Source organism: Gouania willdenowi, chromosome 15 (assembly GCF_900634775.1).
Source record: "Gouania willdenowi chromosome 15, fGouWil2.1, whole genome shotgun sequence".
NCBI classification, from domain to species: domain Eukaryota; kingdom Metazoa; phylum Chordata; class Actinopteri; order Blenniiformes; family Gobiesocidae; genus Gouania; species Gouania willdenowi.
This window is the reverse complement of record NC_041058.1, coordinates 8505866-8525830: the sequence shown is the minus strand read 5'-3', so window position 1 is coordinate 8525830 and position 19965 is coordinate 8505866. Positions and strand designations below refer to the sequence as shown.

The 19965-nt window shown below is 38.8% G+C and overlaps 1 protein-coding gene across 2 annotated transcripts in view; it reads right to left on the bottom strand.

Annotated features, from left to right (window-relative positions):
- The window catches only part of pcnx2 (pecanex 2), a 37543-nt gene extending 25326 nt beyond the window's left edge, over positions 1-12217 (bottom strand). For both annotated transcript variants that reach the window (XM_028468457.1, XM_028468458.1), the window contains exons 1-11: positions 11769-12217; positions 8436-8638; positions 6647-6764; positions 6548-6584; positions 5039-5553; positions 4752-4946; positions 2971-3346; positions 1524-1708; positions 1284-1461; positions 551-701; positions 322-464 (exon numbers count right to left, since the gene is read on the bottom strand). In XM_028468457.1, coding sequence (XP_028324258.1) covers positions 322-464; positions 551-701; positions 1284-1461; positions 1524-1708; positions 2971-3346; positions 4752-4946; positions 5039-5553; positions 6548-6584; positions 6647-6764; positions 8436-8638; positions 11769-11921 — 2254 coding nt within the window. In that variant the 5' untranslated portion in view covers positions 11922-12217. The remainder of the gene's footprint in view (positions 1-321; positions 465-550; positions 702-1283; positions 1462-1523; positions 1709-2970; positions 3347-4751; positions 4947-5038; positions 5554-6547; positions 6585-6646; positions 6765-8435; positions 8639-11768) is intronic.
- Positions 12218-19965: the final 7748 nt, after the last annotated feature.

Here is a 19965-nt window from a genome sequence, read left to right as displayed (position 1 = left end):
TCAAACTGACCCCAGAGGAACACCAATGCATGCAATATGAAAAATGTCATCATTATAATTTTATGCTTAATCAAAAACAGAGTCTACTATTATTATTTGAATGATAAACATTGAATGGGGTCAAATTGACCCCAAGGATAACAGGAGGATTAAGCAATACACACTTGATATTTCAGTGGGTAAATTGTTTTTCTGAAAACAATAAGTTAAAAAGTTTCAGGCCCCGACATATTTTTTCCTCAAATGTGGCCCTAATGAAAATTTAGCCCATGAAGTCATCATATGAACTGGTATGGGTTGTAAGGTGGAGCAGCTGCTCACTGTGTACAGTGTGGAATGTGTAGGCTTCTTCTTTGTTGGTGGCTTCAGGTCTGCAGATGACCTGCAGCATGGAGCTCTCAGACTGAGACGTCTGCGATGGCAGAGAATCATAGTCTGGATCCTTCTCTCTGTCGGTCTGTGGACTGCACATACAAAACAAAACTTCTAAGTTCACATTTCTATTATTCATTCACACACATTTAATTTAGCTAAGTGTTTTTACACACACCTGTCAGGAGAGACAATGGGGATGTGCATGGGTGGAATTGATTGTAGCACGTTGGTGGGCAGACTGGTGGGAGGTTTGGGTCTCTCTGGTTTTACGTCAGTGCTGGTCTCTGATATCGTTTTATCGGGTTTGGAGGCAGGACTTGGATTTTCTGCACAAATAATGCAAAAACATAAATAAAAATGTCAGGTTTGCCACGGGAAACTATTAAATTTCACCTAATTGGTCTTAAAAAAACATTTTTTTTATACTAACACACATTTAACAACACAGACAAAATAGATCTATATACAGTAAATATATGTATGTATGTATGTATTATTATTATTATTATTGTTACTATTGTTATTAATATTATTATTGTTAATAATAATAATAATATGATACTGTATAACACAAACAATATTAACAGAATAAAGTTCAATTGTAGTTCTAATCATTTTAATGTTTTGTTAATTAAGACACTTTGATAAAAATGACTGCATATTGTTAATTGCACTTTTTATTTGAAAAAATAAATATTTTTTTTTTTTGCTGTTGTACATTTGATTCCTATTAAAAAGACTAAGTTGGTGTTGTGTCTTTGGATTTTTTCTATGCAAAAAGGCTGAAAAACACTGATTTAGAAGAGTCCCTTTTTTAACTTTTTGTTTTAAAAATCAAGTTTAAATCCCAGAAACTACAGCAGAGATGTGAAGTGATTAAAATTTAGATAATAAAAAAACAAAGTCACCATCCTCTGCAGTTTTTGAGTCCTCTTTACACTCTGACGTGCCCTCATCCTGCGTGCATGTTCCTCCCATTCGAGTACTGAGAGACCCCAACAAGGAGACAAACTCTAAGAAGTTGGATTCATTGGGAATCTGGCCCTCCTTCGCCTCCAGATCAGACTTAGAACTGGTCATGGTGGTCTGAAGGAAAGAAAAAAGTTTAACTATTTACCCAGACATAGAAATATTAAGAGCCAGCTCACTGCGTAATGTGCTCGGTCTGAGAGCAGGACGGCGTCTTTCCCGCTGTCCATGCTCAGTCCTCTGAGGTGAGTCCTCCCTCCAGGTCCACAGCGAGTTAGGGTCTGCGGCAGACGCAGGAAACCATGGGAGTCCGCGTTGGGCTCCAGGGGCTCCGTGTCATCAGGTTGAGAGTGCACGTCGATACCTGACAATAGGGGTGTGCATTGCTATGAATCTAACGATACAATATGATTCACGATTTGCATGTCACGACACAATAATATCCAGATATATCTCGGTACTAAACAATACGATATACTTTACGATTAATCACAATATTATAAATAATTACAAATTTCACCTTTGCAAGTAAAAAATGGTATGAAATACAATTTGTTTAATTTTTTTTCAAACATGCGAGAATAAGTAAATGATAACTAACTATAATTCAATTACCAATATCAAAAACAATTGGTATGTTTATCAAACTAGCGGAACATTTTAAGGTTTTGTTTATTCAGACAAGTGTTTTTTAGGAAATTTTATCTCTGACATATTTTGACTATCAACTGCCAGTCTTCCTCAGAGGTGATTACTTTGATGTATCCCTACGTATCCCTAGCAATCACCTCTGAGGATGACAGGCAGTTGACAGTCGAAGCATATCAGGAGATGAAAATTTCCTGGAAAAAACTTGTCTGAATAAACGAAACCTTAACATATATTTAAAAAAAAAAAAAAAAAAAAAGACAAAATGGGTCAATATTATCGGCCAATGTTTGCGTTTTTTACGTGTACCGGCATCGGTCGATGCAGGGTGCTGCATTCGCCGATCCACAATATTTACAGAGAATAGAAATATGTTTTACTTGTTCTTGTTCTACCTCACCTTTGTTAATTTCAATAAATTAAATAAACTTTTTTTTTAATTGAGACTCAAACCATTTGTTATCATCATTGTGTAATTTTTATCATGTAAATTGAGGGAGCAAAAGTAATATCAGCTCCAAATATCGGCTTAAGAAAATCGGCAGTCTGATGGGAAAAAAATTGGTATCGGCATCGGCCCTAAAAAATCCACATGGTTTTATCCCTAAAATAAATTACCGGTATATTTCTGATTCTGTAAAGTTCTTACATTATTTCAACAACAAAAAACGTTACCACATACATCTAGAAAAGTGTCCAGTGAGTTTTATGTAAATAAAGTGCGATCAACTTCCAAGCTAAAATGCATTGAGGAGTGATGTAGTTTAACAAGGTCTGATGTGGTTCACTGACACCTAGTGTCAGTTGTTTACGTGCTATGCATACAGTATGTTAGCATTAAATGTGCAATTAAATGTTTTTGTTTTTTTCGTTAAAAAACATGATGGAAAAAAAATCGATTTTGACATTTTTTGGGATCAATACAATAATCACGCTGTGAAATATTGCGCCGAATCGCTTTTTTTCTGACACCCTTACCTGACGAGCTGTTCTCATTGGTCAGCTGGGGGCTCTGGCTGTTGTCGGATGCCAACCTGAGGTTTTTCTGCTCTGGTTCGTGACTCTCCAACCTGAGGGACTCGGAGCTTATTGTATCTCTACACAAGTGGAACTCCTCACTTTGGCTTGTGGTGGGTTGTTGTTGTTGTTCTTGTTGTTGCTGCTGCTGCTGTTGTTGCTGCTGCTGCTGCTGCTGTTGTTGTTGTTGTTGTTGTTGTTGTTGTTGTTTTGGGGTGAGATCGTCCTCTGAAGCAGTTCCTTCCTCAGCCTCTGCCTCGACCTGCTTCTCCTTCTCTGGGGAGTCAAAAGTGATGACAGGTATTTTGATGCAACAGTCTCCAGCATCTTTCTGAGCCTTTGGAGAAACAAACACAAAAACAGAAAAATATCTGTTAAAACTATTGTAATCACGCTATTGTGTAATAGCACGTCTGACATTCTCCGAGGAATATAAAGTTGCCTGATTGTTTTATGCAGTCATGGTTTACTAATACTGAATTTAGTGTAAACCTGTAAATCAGCTGAGCTTAGTCTTTAAACCTATCAGGAAAGATCAAAAAGCCAGTATATGTATTTGTAAGTGTGCATACCAGAGATGGGAAATCACAGCCGGCGCCATAAATGTGACTTTCTGATCTGAGGACCACATTATCAACATTTATGTCAGCATTTAGAATAATCTGAGCATTAGATTAATTATTTTTTGTGAGCTTGTTGTGTTTGTTGTATTTTTGTGCGTTTTTGAAGTAGTTTTTTGCATTTTTGTTGTTGTTTTGTATATACTTTTCTCTCATTTAGTGTTTGTGTGTGTGAGTAATGTTCATTTTCCTTCTCGTATTTTAGTTTTTTGTGTTTTTGTTTTCGTTTTATGTAAATGTGGGCCACTTGTTGCCCAAGTCTGGTATATGCATAAACACTTAAAAAAAGAAAGAATAGTAGATTAAAATGAGGCATGCAATAGAACAAAAAAATATTCTTGGAGAACATTTTCTATGAACAATTTGTGCAGAGTGGAGAGTTGCTTATAGACTAATGCACACATATATGTATGTAGAAAATGTAAGCTCTTAAAGGTGTAGTCCGTAACACTTGTAAAAATGATTTTTTTTTTTGTCACTATGTAAGGACAGCTTTACATCAAACTAGTAGTTTGTGTGAAAAAAACAGACTCATTGAGTCCCCACCGCTTCTACTGCAGCCTTTGGCAGATTGCCAGAATGCACCGTGACTGAGAAAAAAGAACCAATCAGAGCCAGAATTGTGTTTGATGGGCTGTCTGACAGCGGTAGCTCACAGCCCCCGCCCCCTTCCACCATGGCCAAAACAGCAATGCTCATAGCAAGGTAGTGCCTGGAACGCCGTCTTTTTTACAGCGTATGGTCTGGAGGAGTAGAAGATGGAATTGGCAACTTTTTTACTTGAAAGTTAATTACTGCTGCTTGATTTACATTATGTTTGATTTGTAATTGTTACACTAGAACTCTGTAGTGCTGTGTTGTTCGTCTGCGCGCTGCTCTAAGTGACACTGTGTTGTTACGCTGCTGCTGCTGATAGATTGGTGTGTGCACATTGAGAGAGAGAAGTGCTGCAGTAATATGCTTTTAACAGTGCATGTTATATTACTGTGATGTTGCTGTCGGGCTAACGTTAGCTTGTTAGCTCCTCTGAGGGAGGGACTTTGGAGGCAGGGCAAGAGAGCAGCAGAGGGGGATCTGAAAGTTATGGACTGCACCTTTAATGTGAAATCTGAGACCTCAGACCTGTGCGTTCTCTAGAAGGCTCTGTTTGACGTTCTCCTCCAGCTGAGCAGCCGTCTCTGGGTCACAGCTCATGGTGATGATGATTTTGACTGTGTCGCTGTCCTCTAAGTGAACTGAACCAGGCTCTGGTGCAGAGTTATCCACGAGAACCACTTCAATTTCATCAGAGCAGTACGTTTCCTCCATCGGCTCAGCCTCGGAGAGAAAAGAGGAAATCAGGCAAATGAAAGAGTTCTGATGGTTTTATAGGATACATGTTTTATGCATTTAATGTTTCTGAGGCTTACATGTGCAGAAGGATCTGAGATCAAATCCTCCTGGTCTTCCTTAGGAGTCTCCAGTGAGTTGTTGTTAGCATCTGAAGGCTCCTTCTGGCCCTCGCTGTCCTCCCCATCCTCATCTTCGCTTCCCTTTGAAGGAGGCAGACCCTCATCAGCTGTTTCCATGTCTGCAGACTCTTTGTCCTCGTGTCCTTTTTGCACCGTTTTACCGTTTTCTGATTCAACCTCTACAGCTTTTTCTTGCTCCAGTTGAACTTCATCAATCCCAGTCAAAGAACTCTGGCTGTCCATTTGTTCTTTCTCTGCTCCTTTTTCAGATAGTTTACTCTCTATTTTTTCTGTGCCACTTCCTGTTAATCCACATTGTATTTCCTCCTTTTCAGTTTGAGACGGAGGTCTCTGCTGGGCCTGCAGCAGGGGGGCAGCATGGTCTGGGTTCGGGCTTGAGAAATCATCCGGAGAAGGCTCAGGGCTTGGTTCTTGACCTTTGTCTGGAGGTTTCTCCTCCACTGCAGCATCACCTATTTTCAAAGGCAACACAAAGTGAAAACTGAAGTTAATGCATTGGATTGCATTTTTTTTTTTTTCTCTTAACCATTTCAAAGACATAATAAGACTCAGTGTTCACTGTTGGTCTGGGCTGTATTACTTTTTTTTAAAGTTCTGAACAATATGAAAAGAGCTTGAATAGCTGACACTGGGGGGAAAAAACAATAGTTTTTATGGCCGAGAAAAATTCAATGATATTAGTTGCACTAACATTAGAAAAAACACAAAAACACATTTTAAAATACCAGGAGGAAGCAGAAAGAAATTAGTTTCTTAATAAAAAATACTAAAAGAAATACAAGGAAATGTATCAAACTCCACTATAAGGAAAGTAATTTCACAAACTGAATGCTTTACAATCAAAGCCATTCATTAGTAAAAAAAATTAAATAAAAAATACATAAAAACAATAATAAAATAATAATAATAATCCATTCATCCATTTTATTACCCGCATCTTCCCTTTTGCAGGGTCGCGGGGGTCTGCTGGTGCCTATCTTCAGTTTTCATTGACCATTATGTGGGGAAACAATTAATAATAATAAAACAATAATAATAATTATAGTTTAAAAAAAAGGACTTAAACTAAGGTAAAATGTTCTCTACAGAGATTTAAGGTGCGGATAATTAACATATCTGCTCTAGTTGATCTGTGGCTTCCATAATGAGTACATTATACACTCGTTATTGGTAAAGACACACATAATGGCAACAGAAATATGAACAAGAAGGCAGTTAAGATAAATAGTTAAATATCGGATCCTTCATCGTCAGCAAATCATTGATCAATAACAAAGTTTATCGTCGATTCCATTATTTTTCTGAGCTGCATTCAAAACCTGGTGACAAATTTAAATACCCATCAGTCGTACATGTTTGAAATGAATTTGAACATAAATGCTGACTCATGCTTATTATTACATACGTTATTTAGTCAAACCAGCAAACCTGAAAGATCCCTCTCACCTTCTGCACTCTTCCCCTCCTCTGACTTTGAAACGTCCTTTGAGAAAAACACACAGAGTTAAAATGTGGTCAACACATGCGATTTTAGCCCAAACTTACCACCCCGATCAGCCCTGCGTTGGTTTCAGTCTGTTTCACTGTCACCTGGATCACAGAACTGGGCCGTTTCCGGTTCAACATCGTCATGGCAACGCTATCGGGGACAGTGCTGCTCTTCCTGTTGGACAGACACACGCGATAAGGATTTTTCTGCACTGCACTGATGTTTAAAATACTGGAATAAACACGTGCGCGTGTGTGTGTGTGTGTGTGTGTGTGTGCGTGCGTGCGTGCGTGTCAGCCATTAAGCAAAGATGGACAGAGGTTGATGAGAGTCTGATCTTATTAAAGAAAATACTCACAAAATCACACATGAAATAATTGTCCATTTTATCAGTACCTCAATATGCATGGCTATGGATGAATAAATTAACGTGGCATTGGTAAAAGTCATTTAAATCTCCAAGAAAGCATCAAATCAGTGATCCTGATCCTTGTACATGATCATTCAGACTTTAAGGGCTTAAAATAAATGTTCTATCCCCATTAATAACCATACAGTAGGTTCAAATGTACGGGAACCCCCTTTTTTTTTTTAATAATCGTGATGAAATGCACAATTTAGGATGAAACTTGGTGACGTAAATGAGGAACTAACCCAACATACGTGAGTTTGTTTCTTTTTTCTTTTTTCATGTATTTTTTATTGGGTTTAATTTTAGGAACAAAAACATTTTGGACAACAAGAACAATGCGGCAAGGGGAAAATTCATCTCATGTCACAACCACATACATATACACAATTTTGCATGTTCACCCGTATTTATTATAAAGAATAATATATATATATATATATATATATATATATATATATATATATATATATATATATATAATATTAAATAATACCAATTTAAAGGCTTTGAAGAATGGGCTAATAACCTCTTTGTTTTTACACACCAATTTCTGAAGGATTACTAGTAATAAAGTCAGGCCATGTGAGTTAAATTTAATAAGGATCGGTCAATTACAAATCAAGATATACATTTTAAAGTCTTTGCCAATGATTAGAGATTGGGGGTTTTTTTTCTATTTTTTTAAACTGATCAGGTATCAATATAGTGATCCGGATCCTCCTTAAAATTCAATGGAATCTTTCATTGTGTAAGGTTTATTTTTAGTCAGATTTTTGTCAAATTTTATTTAATACATGAAGTGTATATTTATTTAGTTATATATCAATGAATTATGTCTCTTTTTATAGTGTAAATAGGTGTATATGATGTGAAGATTATTGTATAAAAATAGGTTTAGTGCTAGATATTACAACTCCTTTTCAAACATGTACAGAATTCATGTGCAGGATTGTATAACCACTTTGTTCTCACTTTGCTTTGTTTGATTTTTTATAATTACTACTATTATTATTATTATTATTTTCATTGTGGTAAATTCACTGCTGTTGTGTTCATGTTTAAGTGAAGTAAATACACACAAAGGCATGAACATGGATGAATAAATTAACTTGGCATTGGTAAAAGTCATTTAGTTTTAGTTTTAAATGATCAAGATTGGACTCATAAAGTAGCTCTGATATTAAATTATAGTAAAAAAAAATGTGTAGATTTATATTTAATGTACTTTTTTATGTAAATAGTTTTGTGTTTTTAATTCCTGTCATAAAACACTTTCAGTGGGCTTCTAACCTGAGTTACGTAATGATAATGATAACCCTAACCCTAACCCTAACCCTAACCCATGCATCACAATGCAAAGTAATATTTTGACATTCTAGAAATGAACCTATTAAACTAAAATATGTTGTTTTTTTGTTTTTTTTATGTTTTACCTGATGCTGGCAGGCGGGCAGGAGTCTGAAGCATTGCTTTTCTTCTCCTGAGCCTTGCTGAGGTCTGAGAGGCTGCTGCGTATCACCGCCTCGCCCTCGTCAAACATCAGGTGCAGTCGATAGTTGGTCAGTTTGATGAGGACGAAGAAAACTGTGATGGAGCTGCAGTAGATGCTCAGAGCCATGGTGTTGGGAGGCAGAGCCTGCATGTGCAAACACAGACAACACTATATCTGTAATCCAAAGCAAAAGTCACGCATGCGTTAAAGCCCAAAAACTTTAATGGGGCCAATATTTTAAGATTTTATTTCAATTATACATAGATTATTTTTTTCTTGGGATTGTTTTGTCCTGCGCTATGACTTCACCAGCTCAGATTAACAAATATAAAGAGGGACCTGCACAAAACATGCTACAGATTTAAAAGTACAACTCTGAGTTTGTCCCTCCTCAATCCCTCTGACCTATAAAACCCCTCCCTTTGATTTAGGAGTCGTTGGAACACAGGCAGATGGTTTGGCTGCAGGGATTGTTCTATTCAGCCTGAATTAAATGATTGGAAGAGCTTATTGTCGGACGGCTACTGTCACAAATATCAATGTTTTGTTTTTTTTATTCTAAGGCACTTTTTGACAACCATCAAACTAATCGACATCCGTCAATAGCAATAATATGTAACTGATGTAATAACTTCCTTTCTTACCTAGGAGAAGTACACTATACTGTTGTTCATTGTTTACAGTTGCAAGTGACTTTTCTTTTAATATATATCCATGTTTACTGTTTGCGATTTAATACAATTTGCACAAGTTTGTTTTTTCTTATCAGTGGCTTTACAGCCCTTATGGTTGACAGTGTTGCTAAATAAAGTTCCTTGTTTAAATTAAGGTTTTACTCCTTTTTAGCACTATTATCCTTTGTTTTTTGCACTATTATCCTATGATGGCATTTATTTAAACTCTTACCATCTTGTCTTTATTATTATATAAAAATGTGTTGCTACAACTTGTGATTTCCCCTCTGGGAATCAATGAAGGTATTCTATTCTATTCTATTCTATTCTATTCTATTTTTCTTTAATCATATTTTGGGCATAATACACATTTGTGTTCATGTACAGTGTATATCCTGTTTGTATCAATGTTCTTTTTTCAATAATCAGCCCTAGAAATCCTCACATCAGGCTCGACATGAAATATCATATTATCAAAAGACAACAAGGAGCAAATTAATGACCCACCCAACATTTATCATGTTCTCCATCTTCCATATGAACAAAGTGCAGGTCAGCTGCTGTTTAAAGGAAGGGGTTAACTTTTCCTTGTGTGTCATTCTGCTGATGCACAGCAGCACAAAAATATTAAAAAACACTAGAATCTGATTTTAACAGCCTGCCTATAGTATATAACCTCACTGAGAAATAATGTGGGACCTTTCCAGGGTTGGGTCAATTATAATTGTAATTTAGTAATTGATAATGAATTACAATTACGGCTGAAGCATAATTGTAATTTAGAAAATCTGTTGCTGTTGTAATTGTAATGAAATTGTAAGTGAGTTCAGATAATTGCTTAACTTTTATCAGATTATTTATTTCAGGCTCAGTAATAGTATTTATTTAAACTTTATTAATTGAGAACGTAGTTATATGTATATATATTTTTTACTTTACACATGCTGTCGAAGGTCAACACTACAAGAAGTGCAATATTTTTAAGACAGCTATGCATGTTTTGTTATTGTGATTAAATAAATGAATGTATTTTATTGCATAATTGTGACCATCACCAGCCCTCCCTAAGGAAGGGTAAGAAACACTTTGTTAAAGGGAGGATGTAAAAAGAAAGGGCAGTGTTTCAGCTCGGTGAGGGGGAAGGAAACAGGGAAGAGGGAGTCAGGGTAGGAAATGGAAGGGGTGGGGAAGAGATGACTGTTTTAAAGTGAGATGTGATGTTATTAGGGATGAATCGAATATTCGGTAACCGAATATATTTAGCCAAATATTGTAAAAAAAAGCCACATTCGGCCTTGGTTTAGTGAGTTAAAAGCAAGGCCGAATAGTAGCGTGTGACGCAATGACTCAACCAAACAACGTGCAGTGATTTTGAGTCAGAAAAGTGTGTGTGTGCGTGGCTGCAGGAGCAGAGCAGCAGCTCCTCCTTTTCGCACACAAACACAGCCCGACTCTCTCCTTTCCGCTTATCGCTCTCTGTCGTCCGTCGCCGCGTAAAAGTTGGAAGCTGTCCAATTCCACACACAAGTCCATTGTTAGCGCTGTGAGCTACGAATACGTGAACATCCCCATCGTTTCCTCCGCAGTTCACAAGCAATGTCGGGTCTCGCTGCATAGGCTGGCGTAGCATTAGCACGGAGTGCTAACAGCTGATGTGTGTAAACAATGGGTCCGTGGCTCCAAGCAGTGACTCCCAACACGATCGGCAACAGAAAAAGTATTGCAGTTTGGGGGTACAGTAGTGCAGTTTGTATTTACATATATGGCAATAAAGTAAAACATATATTCTATATTAAATCGCAGTGTTGTTTTAGCTGTTAGATAGTCGGAGAGGGAGGAGCTCACATTCTAGGAGGCGTGTTAGGTGCACGTGCCAACGTGGGCAAAATCCAACTCGCCCGTTTAAAGCTGACTTTTTACAAAATGTGAAATAACAACGGAGGGAGGAAACATAACTTTTTCAACTTTGTTCCTATGAATGAGGCTAAAGGATGTATATCACTGTAGCAAAGGTTACTGGAATATTTAAATGTCAGAATATTCAATAAACATTTACTTTCTTTAAAAAAAACATGTCTTAAAATGGATTCTAGGTTTTTTATGCACTATTAAAAAAAATTGTTAAAAACTTAACCGCATTTGATATTCAGTATTTGGCTTCGGGGACAAATTTTCATTTCGGTGCATCGCCAGATGTTATAGTTGTGTGATGTTAAAACGTAAAATTTCTGAGGATAAAAAAAAATTGTAATTTAATTGTAATTGAAAAAACTGAAATCATAATTGAATTGTAATTGAACAATGGTAATTGGAAATGTAATTGTAACTGAAAAATGTAATTGACCCCAACCCTGGACCTTTTCTCGGTGACCAGGTTCATAATAAATAGAGGTGCAGCAGTTTGGAGGAGCACCCATGCGTTTCCTGGGGAAAACACTGCGCCAGTGCGCCTCTATAGAGCTGATGTTTCTCACAGATGTAGGTACCACGGTGTGATCACTGTATATATATATCAGATATAGTTGATGGTGTGAAGGGTAAAGGGACGCATGGAGCACTTCAGCAGGCCTCAGACGTGACGCTGTGATGAAAACACTCACCAGATGGAGCGACAGCGGCAACATGAGGAGGAATATCCACAGATAGAGGTGGCACGAGTTGTTGAAGGTGTTCTGGTCCGGGTCGTGGTACCAGCCCCCGGTCAGAGATGCCCACACTCCCTGACGCAGGGTCTGCACCACCTGAGAGCCCATCTCTCCACCTTCCTCCTCCTCCTCCTCCTCCTCCTCCTCCTCTTCCTCCTCCTCCCCGCTCAGGTTGGATGGTGGACGGATGGTGATGATGGTGATGCTGCTGCTGCTGCTAGGCTACAATGAAGAGAATCTCCTCGCGTGCGTGCGCGCGCTACGCCTCCATGATGGAGCGGTGCAGCAGCGAGCGCTCAGTCTCATGTCTCCTCATCGTGAGCCGACGGTGTGCTCTGATCTCCGGCCTTTGGTCCGTCCTAGTGTCGATACGAGCCTGGATGAAGCCTCTGTCCTCATCTTGTCCTGCTCTCTCTCTCTCTCTCTCTCTCTCTCTCTCTCTCTCTCTCTCTCTCTCTCTCTCTCTCTCTGATGCGCAATTGTGCCCGCCCCCTTCTCCTCCACCCACCTCCATCCATCCTGGATGGTGTATCAGCCCCACCTTTTAACCAGATTGTAAAGCAGAGACGGACAACTTTTATCACAACATTATCAACTTTTATATCAGCATTAAGAATATTGATCAATCTGAGTTTTATAGAGAATAGAACAAAATATTTTATGTATTTCTGTTGTCGTTTTGTATGTTTTTTTTCCTGCTATTTTGTGTATATTTGTAGGGTTTTTTTTTTTTGTTTGTTTGTTTTTTTTGATATTTTGTATGTTTTTCTTCCCACCTTGTGTGTTTTTGTCAAGGTTGGGGTCAATTATAACTGTAATTGTGTAATTGATCAATAATTACAACTATGGTGTAATTATATTTGCAATCGTAATTTAAAAAAAAACTGTTGCTATCGTAATGATAACCATATTTTAACTGAGTTTAGATAATTTACTTTGTAATTGGAATTGCCATGAAAATTCTATAAATATTTGTCAATTATAATTTAACGCTAAACTGAAGAACCATGTTACAGTTCTATGTACAATTTTTTTTTTAACATTATCGAAATATGTTTCATATCAAGCTTTCAAACATTTTAGCATTAAAAAAAAAAATTGAGGGGTATACTGACACAAAAAAAAAGCTCAGACGCCCACACAAAGAACATATTTTATGTATTTCAGTTGTTGTTTTGAATGGTTTTTTTTCAAACTATTTTGTGTATTTTTGTTAATATTTTGAATGTTCTTGTTTTTGTTGATGTCTTTTGTATTTTTGTTGTTGTTTTTTCTGTTATTTGTTTGTGTTTTTTTGCATGCTTTTCTGTCATCTGTATTTTTGTAGTTTTCTCTCTTTTGTGCCTTTTTGGAGTCAGTTGGTGTTGTTTTTGTGATTTCGTGTTTTGGCAGTCACTTTGTGTATTTTTGATGTCCATCAATTCATTTTCTGACCCGCTTTGTCCTATTGCAGGGTCGTGGCGGTCTGCCTGTGCCTATGTCCGGCTGACAGTGGGCGCCAGGTGGGGGTACACCCTGGACAGGGCTCCAGTCCATTGCAGGGAAACACACAGACAAACACTCACATTCACTCTTATGGGCAATTTAGAGACTCCAAGCCGGAGTAACCAGAGGAAACCAACACAGCATGGGGAGAACATGCAAATTCCACACAGCAAGGACCCAAGTGTCCACCCCAGGGCTTGAACCCAGGACCTTCTTGCTGTGAGGCAGATGTGCTAACCACTAACCGTGCACCATTTTTGTATATTTTTTGTTATTTTTGTGTATATTTATATGAATCTTGTGTGTTGTCTATCAATTTGTGTATTTTTGTTGAATCTTTGTTATAGTTTATTGCAATTCATCATCAATTATCAACATTTATGTCAGTATTAAGAATATAAGCCTTTTCACACTCTGGAACTGCGCATGCACAACCTGAGGGGTCATAGGTCGAGAGGGCTATAAACGTCAACAAGTTTGTTCGGTCTGTTGATATTTCCAACCTAACAGCGTTTGTAATTGTATTCCGGAGATCTTTAGTGTTGTAATAGTGTTCAAATTATTCATATTACAAATATTTTACTTTTAAAAACCAATGGGAGCAGCTCAGCAGCAGTATGGAAGCAAGGGCAGTCCTCTTGCTTCCACACAGGTGACCCCTGGTGGACGAAAACACCGACTACCTGGTTCTCCAGCGGGCGGAATTCGGACTATCTGAGAATGATGCACATATTTCTAAAAGCTTGAGCTACTGATGTGCAATATAGATATAAATATTGCAATGTTTTTACCTTTAGAACCAAATTACAACTCCTGTGTGTACTATGATACAAGTTTAAACACAATGATATTATTTGTTCATGCAGCTCAATAAGAAACAAGGATCACTTGTAAAAATCTGTTTTATTTTTCTCATTGAAATTTAGTTTTTTTCAATATGCAATCCTAAAAAAACACATTGGAGAAATGTGACATTACCAAATAGCTCAACTCAACAGTTTTAGTGTCTTCACAGAAAATGTCACTCTCGTATTGTCGATAACAAAGAACAGCAAAACATGAAACCAATCTCTCTGTGAGTGTTTCAAAATGATTAACAGGCATCATAAAGTTATCTACAGACCTGGACTTCTCAGTATTTACTGCTGCTCTGTCCTGATGTGGGAATCCTTTGTGAAATACAAATAAAGGAAAGCTGTAGTCTCACATCAGCCTGTGATGTTTACCTCACAGTTCAGTGTTTGGGCAGGAGGGCTCTGCAGTAGGAAGGTCTATGTAGATGCTGGACTGTAACTGAGAAACTAAGGCATTTTAACGTAGAAACAGTTGAACTACACTACTGTAGTTAATGTGTAGGTGTTTTTCGTGCATAGTCTGCACATCATAGATGCAGTTTTAATGCAGCACAGGAAAGCCTTCAGATTGTAGCCAGGTTCACACCCACACATTGTAACCGCGTGTGTGGGCAACGTTCATCATCATGAGCTGATGCTTGAAGATTAGACTATGCAAATATGTCATTGTTGTGGTTGTTGTTGTCAGTACGAATGCAACTTTGCCCAAATAAAATAGATTTAAAACTTCTTTTTTTTTAAGTTACTGGTTTAGATTTCCTGTCATTTAAAAGAAAGGAATATATTAGATTGAAATCAAAAGTAAACATATCTTCATTGAATTATATTTGTACAATTATTCTGCTACAAGTTCCCATCTGAGCGTCTCCAGTTTTCATGACCGAGGAAATTACACCCTGACCACAGAGCCAGTCCACCACAGGACATACACTGAGACAGAACTTAAATCATATAGTCAGTGGAAGTGTTGCTATTTACAGCGTCATCAATTAATATGAAGAATTGGGGTAAAACTTTCTTTTCGGTAGTAGTGTTAGTAGTTGTATCAATGATAGTCACTATTGTCTGTTCCCATACAGGAAACAGAATTGTTTCGTCTTTTAAATGATGCAATAAAAACCAAAACAAACCACCAAACTATTATTATATTATTAGACCAGTGGTTCTTAAACATGTTTGGCTCAAGTATCCTCATTCTCTTTTTTGTGAATCGAAGTACCCCCTTTGTCCACATACAACATATTGCTCTTAATACTATTAAAAAGCAACTATAGAGCAAAATCAAGTGCTATAGTAACACACATTTTAAAGAATCTAAATTGGTAAGTTGGGTGAAATGACAAATTTAGTGCATCCTGTGTAGATTTATTTCTACACCTCTAAAGACCTCCCACCCACTGACCCTTGTATTTCCAGTTTATGTTTTAATCAGGTTCATTTTCATCATCATTATGATTATAATATTTTGCCAAAATACACGTTTTAAAATCCCCATATTTTTAATGCTTTTATTTTTTTTATTTTCTGCTCTCTTTCAAGTACCCTCCGTAGTGCCATCGCGTACCCCCATTTGATAAACACTGCAGTAGATGATACATTTTCTACTCTGAAACCTTAAATGAGCAAGTTTAAAACAATCTCTGTCATTTTGGGAACAATTGTTCAAGTTCAGTTTAGGACAGAGGTTAGTAGTGTCGGGGCAAATTTGCGGTTGACCTCATTTGGTGACATGAATTATGCTCTGTGTTGAATGATGATGTCCAGTCAAAGCTTGATGATTTTATAAAAAAAAAAAAGATTTATTATAAAACTAAATGATAAGGAGTACAAAAAAGAGGAGAGTCCCATCCTGTGGGAAGGAAAGGCGGCCAGGTACTAAGCAGGATGGTCCAAAAGGTCTTGTCCCCGGCTCAGGATATACAGGACTGACTAACAGTTTCACAGCTTAAGCTTTATACAGATATGAGAAAACGTCCCAACGCTGAAAGAAAGAAAAGGAGGGAGTCAGATGCTCCCAACAGTGGAAACGTTGGAGGATGATGAAGACGTGTATATTAAAAGGAAGGCCTGCGCCACTGGTATCTGTCCTTGATAGTGTGTGTGTGTGTATATCTGCATGTGACTTTGAGTTTGGCCTTCAGTAGAGACTGTGAGTTGCACTGTGGTTACAATACGATCTATATTGTTAATCTAACATGACAGCTGTTCAAAAGTGCAAAGAGTAATGCAGTCGTCATGTATTAAAACATGACAAATTGTACACATGAACACACATTTGATTATATGATGATGAATATAATAATTGCCATAACAGTAGCTATTTAAAAATGGAAACCCTCTTCCAATGTGGCTCTTATTGTTCAATGACACTGAGTTTTAAAAGGTCAGATCACCTAAAGTGGGACAGAATTGTAGGTCTTTACTAAAATAACCGTCTTTTTGTGTTCAGGCTGGACTGGCACTTAGGGCCGTATTGTAGTATAGAAGTATAGGCCCTTAGTGATTGTGTTGCATCAGTATTCAGATAGCTGCATTATTTGTGTACGTGCATGTGAGCTCGCAGATCAAAACTGTGACAGCTTTTTAACTTTTGTGTTGAGTAACTTCCTGCTTCTGCTTCCTGTCACTGTTCTCTACTTCATAGGGCAGGGCGGGCCCGGGCCGCTGCGGTGTGTGGTTGGCACCTTGTTGTGGTTGGGGAGTAGGGGGTGCCATGGGGCCGGTGTGGTTCAGAGAGTGCCACTGGTGTGGGTTTCTGGCTGTGTGGTGTGTGGTTGGTACCCTGTGGTGGGTTGGCAGGGCAGCCTGTTGGGACGGTGTGGGGAGTGGGCGTTGGCATTCGTGCAGGGGACACCAACGCCCCTCAGGATGGTGCTGGCCGCATACCAGTATGGCAGGCTGTCTGGGGCCTGACTAAAATGGCGCTTCATTGGTGGTATTTGCTTTACTCGGCTCCGCACTCTTCGCTTTCGGGACCCAATACTGTTTTTCCAAAAGCGTTTCCAATGAGCACCAACCTGACATGCAAAACTGCCCGACTCCACGGATTGCACTCTTTTGCTGCCATCCTCACAACATCGCCAACAAAAATCAATGGCGGCCAAATGCTGACTCTCTGTACGTGAGTTGATGACTCTACGCTGTGGTGATTCTCAGACCCTGTCAGTGTCAGCTTTGTGCCTACGTCACATTTTCAAACCAGGGATGCTTTTTTTTGGAACCTAAGCAAAGAGGGTACTAAAAAAAGCAGCACCAGGTACCACGGAGGATGTACTTTTTCCGACTGGAAACGCGCAAAAAGAGAGTCGAACCAAGCTGGGTAGAGCGATAACACCAGTGTAAATTCGCCATCTTGGCAAACGCAAGGCTCTGATCCCAGTTTTACTTGCATTTTGAGCATTGAATCAAAATCCACAAAAGCATTAGATGTAGATTTAGGCATCTTGCTCAGCAACATGAAAATTGATGCATTTAGCTTAAATAAGCATGACAACTTCATGTTGTGCTCACTGTGAAGTCTTTCCAAAGCTGTTAATGATGAGCTGTTATGAATGCATACATGTGTACAATGTGATCCATCAAGTTCTTCAAACAGAAATACATTTATTTTTTATACTTAGTTTTTTTTATACCCTTTTCCAAGGATGACCCTTGGTATGTGCCAACTTATTTTGAAAAGGTCCATATATGGATGGCGGGAGGAAACCGGAATACCCGGAAAAAACCTTAAAAAATAAAAACAAATCTGAACAACAAAATTAAAATAAAAACAAATTAAATTTGAAAAAGTATAATAACCCTGACACACTCTCACTCACTCTATTGCATATACAACATTTGTTCTTGCTTGTTTATGGGTTCTGTGGCAATACATTTGGTTAGTTTGAAAGCAGTTCTGTGACTGCAATTTTTCCTAATTTATTTGTTCAAAGGTACACAAAACCTTGTTTTTGGTGTTTTTCTATTTTGGAGTTGTAGCCCCCTCTGGAGAAAAATGCACCAGCCGCCACTGGTAATAATAATGATGGATTAGATATTATATAGCGCCTTTCATAGATACTCAAAACACTTTACATTGCAATATGCATTCACTGCCCACACAGTGGTGGTAAGCTACTATTGTAGCCACAGCTGCACTGAGGCTGAGGGCTGTTTAATGGTGGATGGGACCTATTTCCTCTCAGGAAAAGTATTTCAGGACCTCCAACTGCAGTTTCTCTATCATAGTCTCATCTTCCTCATTTTCTATAGATTTGTTGAGTTCCAGTGGGAGCTCTATGGCATGAAAGAACATCTTCTGCTGCCTTTTCATCTTTTTGTCCTCCGCCAAAAGCTTGTCTGTTATAAAGTGAAAATCTTCTAAAGTGGACGGCACTTTCCGTATGAGTACATCCCTCTCCATCAGCATCTCTCCTTATTCAGCTGAACCTGCTGCAGGTCGCACCTCCTCGCTGTCAGGTCCATCATCTCCTGCAGTTTGATGACACTCGCCTCCTTTTCCTTCAGCCCTCACTTTCAACATCATCAGCTCATTGACATTATCAATTTTATTATGAAGGTCCTCCTTATACTGCTCTAGCTTAGCTATCTCCCTCTCCGCAAGGGCACACATCTCTGCCAGGAGATGCTGTTTCCCTGCCACGAGCTGCTCAATGGTTAAACTCCAAGCATCGTCTAAACGTTTCATAAAAAACTGCTCCATCACAGCTGCATGCTTCTCCTCCTCAGCTAACAGCTCCTCCTCCACATTTATTGCAGATATCTGTTCCTGCAGCTGCTGTATTTGCCTATCCTGCTGCTTTACCATCTGGTCGTGCTGATCCGTCAATTCTTGGACCTGCTTCAACTCCTCCTGCCACTCTTTGATTATATCCCAGGTCGGGTTCTCCTCCTCCGGATCCTGCGGTGGCTCCAATAGTTTTTTCTGCTCCTTACAATCCTCCAGGTACTTCAATTGCTGCTCCGCCCTCTCCAAGGCGTGGTTCAGGTATTCCTTAATGTATTTATTCTCATCCTCATGCTCAACGTTCAGATTACCGAACAGCTCCTCGATCTGCTCCTTCAAAGTGTCCCTTTCCTTCTGACATTTCTTCAGCAGCGCCTCCATCTCTTCAGCTGCTTCTCCATGGTTTAAAATGTTGTCCTTTTCTTCGTCCATCATCAACAGCTCCTGTAAATCTGCTACTGTGTGTCTCTAAATGCAGAAACCTGTGACCTCAACTGAGAACAAACTCTCCTCTTTGGAGAACCTATGACATCATTAACAAAGAGCTTGTCCTTGAAGATGATTAGTGGCTGAAGAGTGCCTATGACCAGTCTTGGGGAGTAATGGATTACATGTAAAAGCATTTTGTAGTCAGATTATAAATTATGAGTAACTGATTACATGTAAAAGCATTTTGTAATCAGATTATAAATTATGAGTAACTGTAATCCGTTACAGTTTAAATAGTTGGCCGCATGCCCGTCTGCGCAATCTACCCTCTCCGGTGGCTCACACCAGACAGGCCTCCTACATGGACACTTCACTCCCAGCTGGTCTGGCTCACTCACTTTGTGCACCACACCCCTATCCAACCCTTGGGGGGGCTGAATGACGGGGCTGAGGGTAGGGAGGACACTCCCACCTCAATTCGCCCTACCATTCCCTCCAATTTTAAACACACCCCTCGGAGGGTATGACCACCTCCTCCACCCTCTGGAGCTAATGCACCACGTACACATATACAAGAAGGTTAAGTGGGGAGCACCCCCCCCCCCCCCCCCATCCCCTTTCTTTTAATTGCACCTCACATTCTCTAAACACACACATT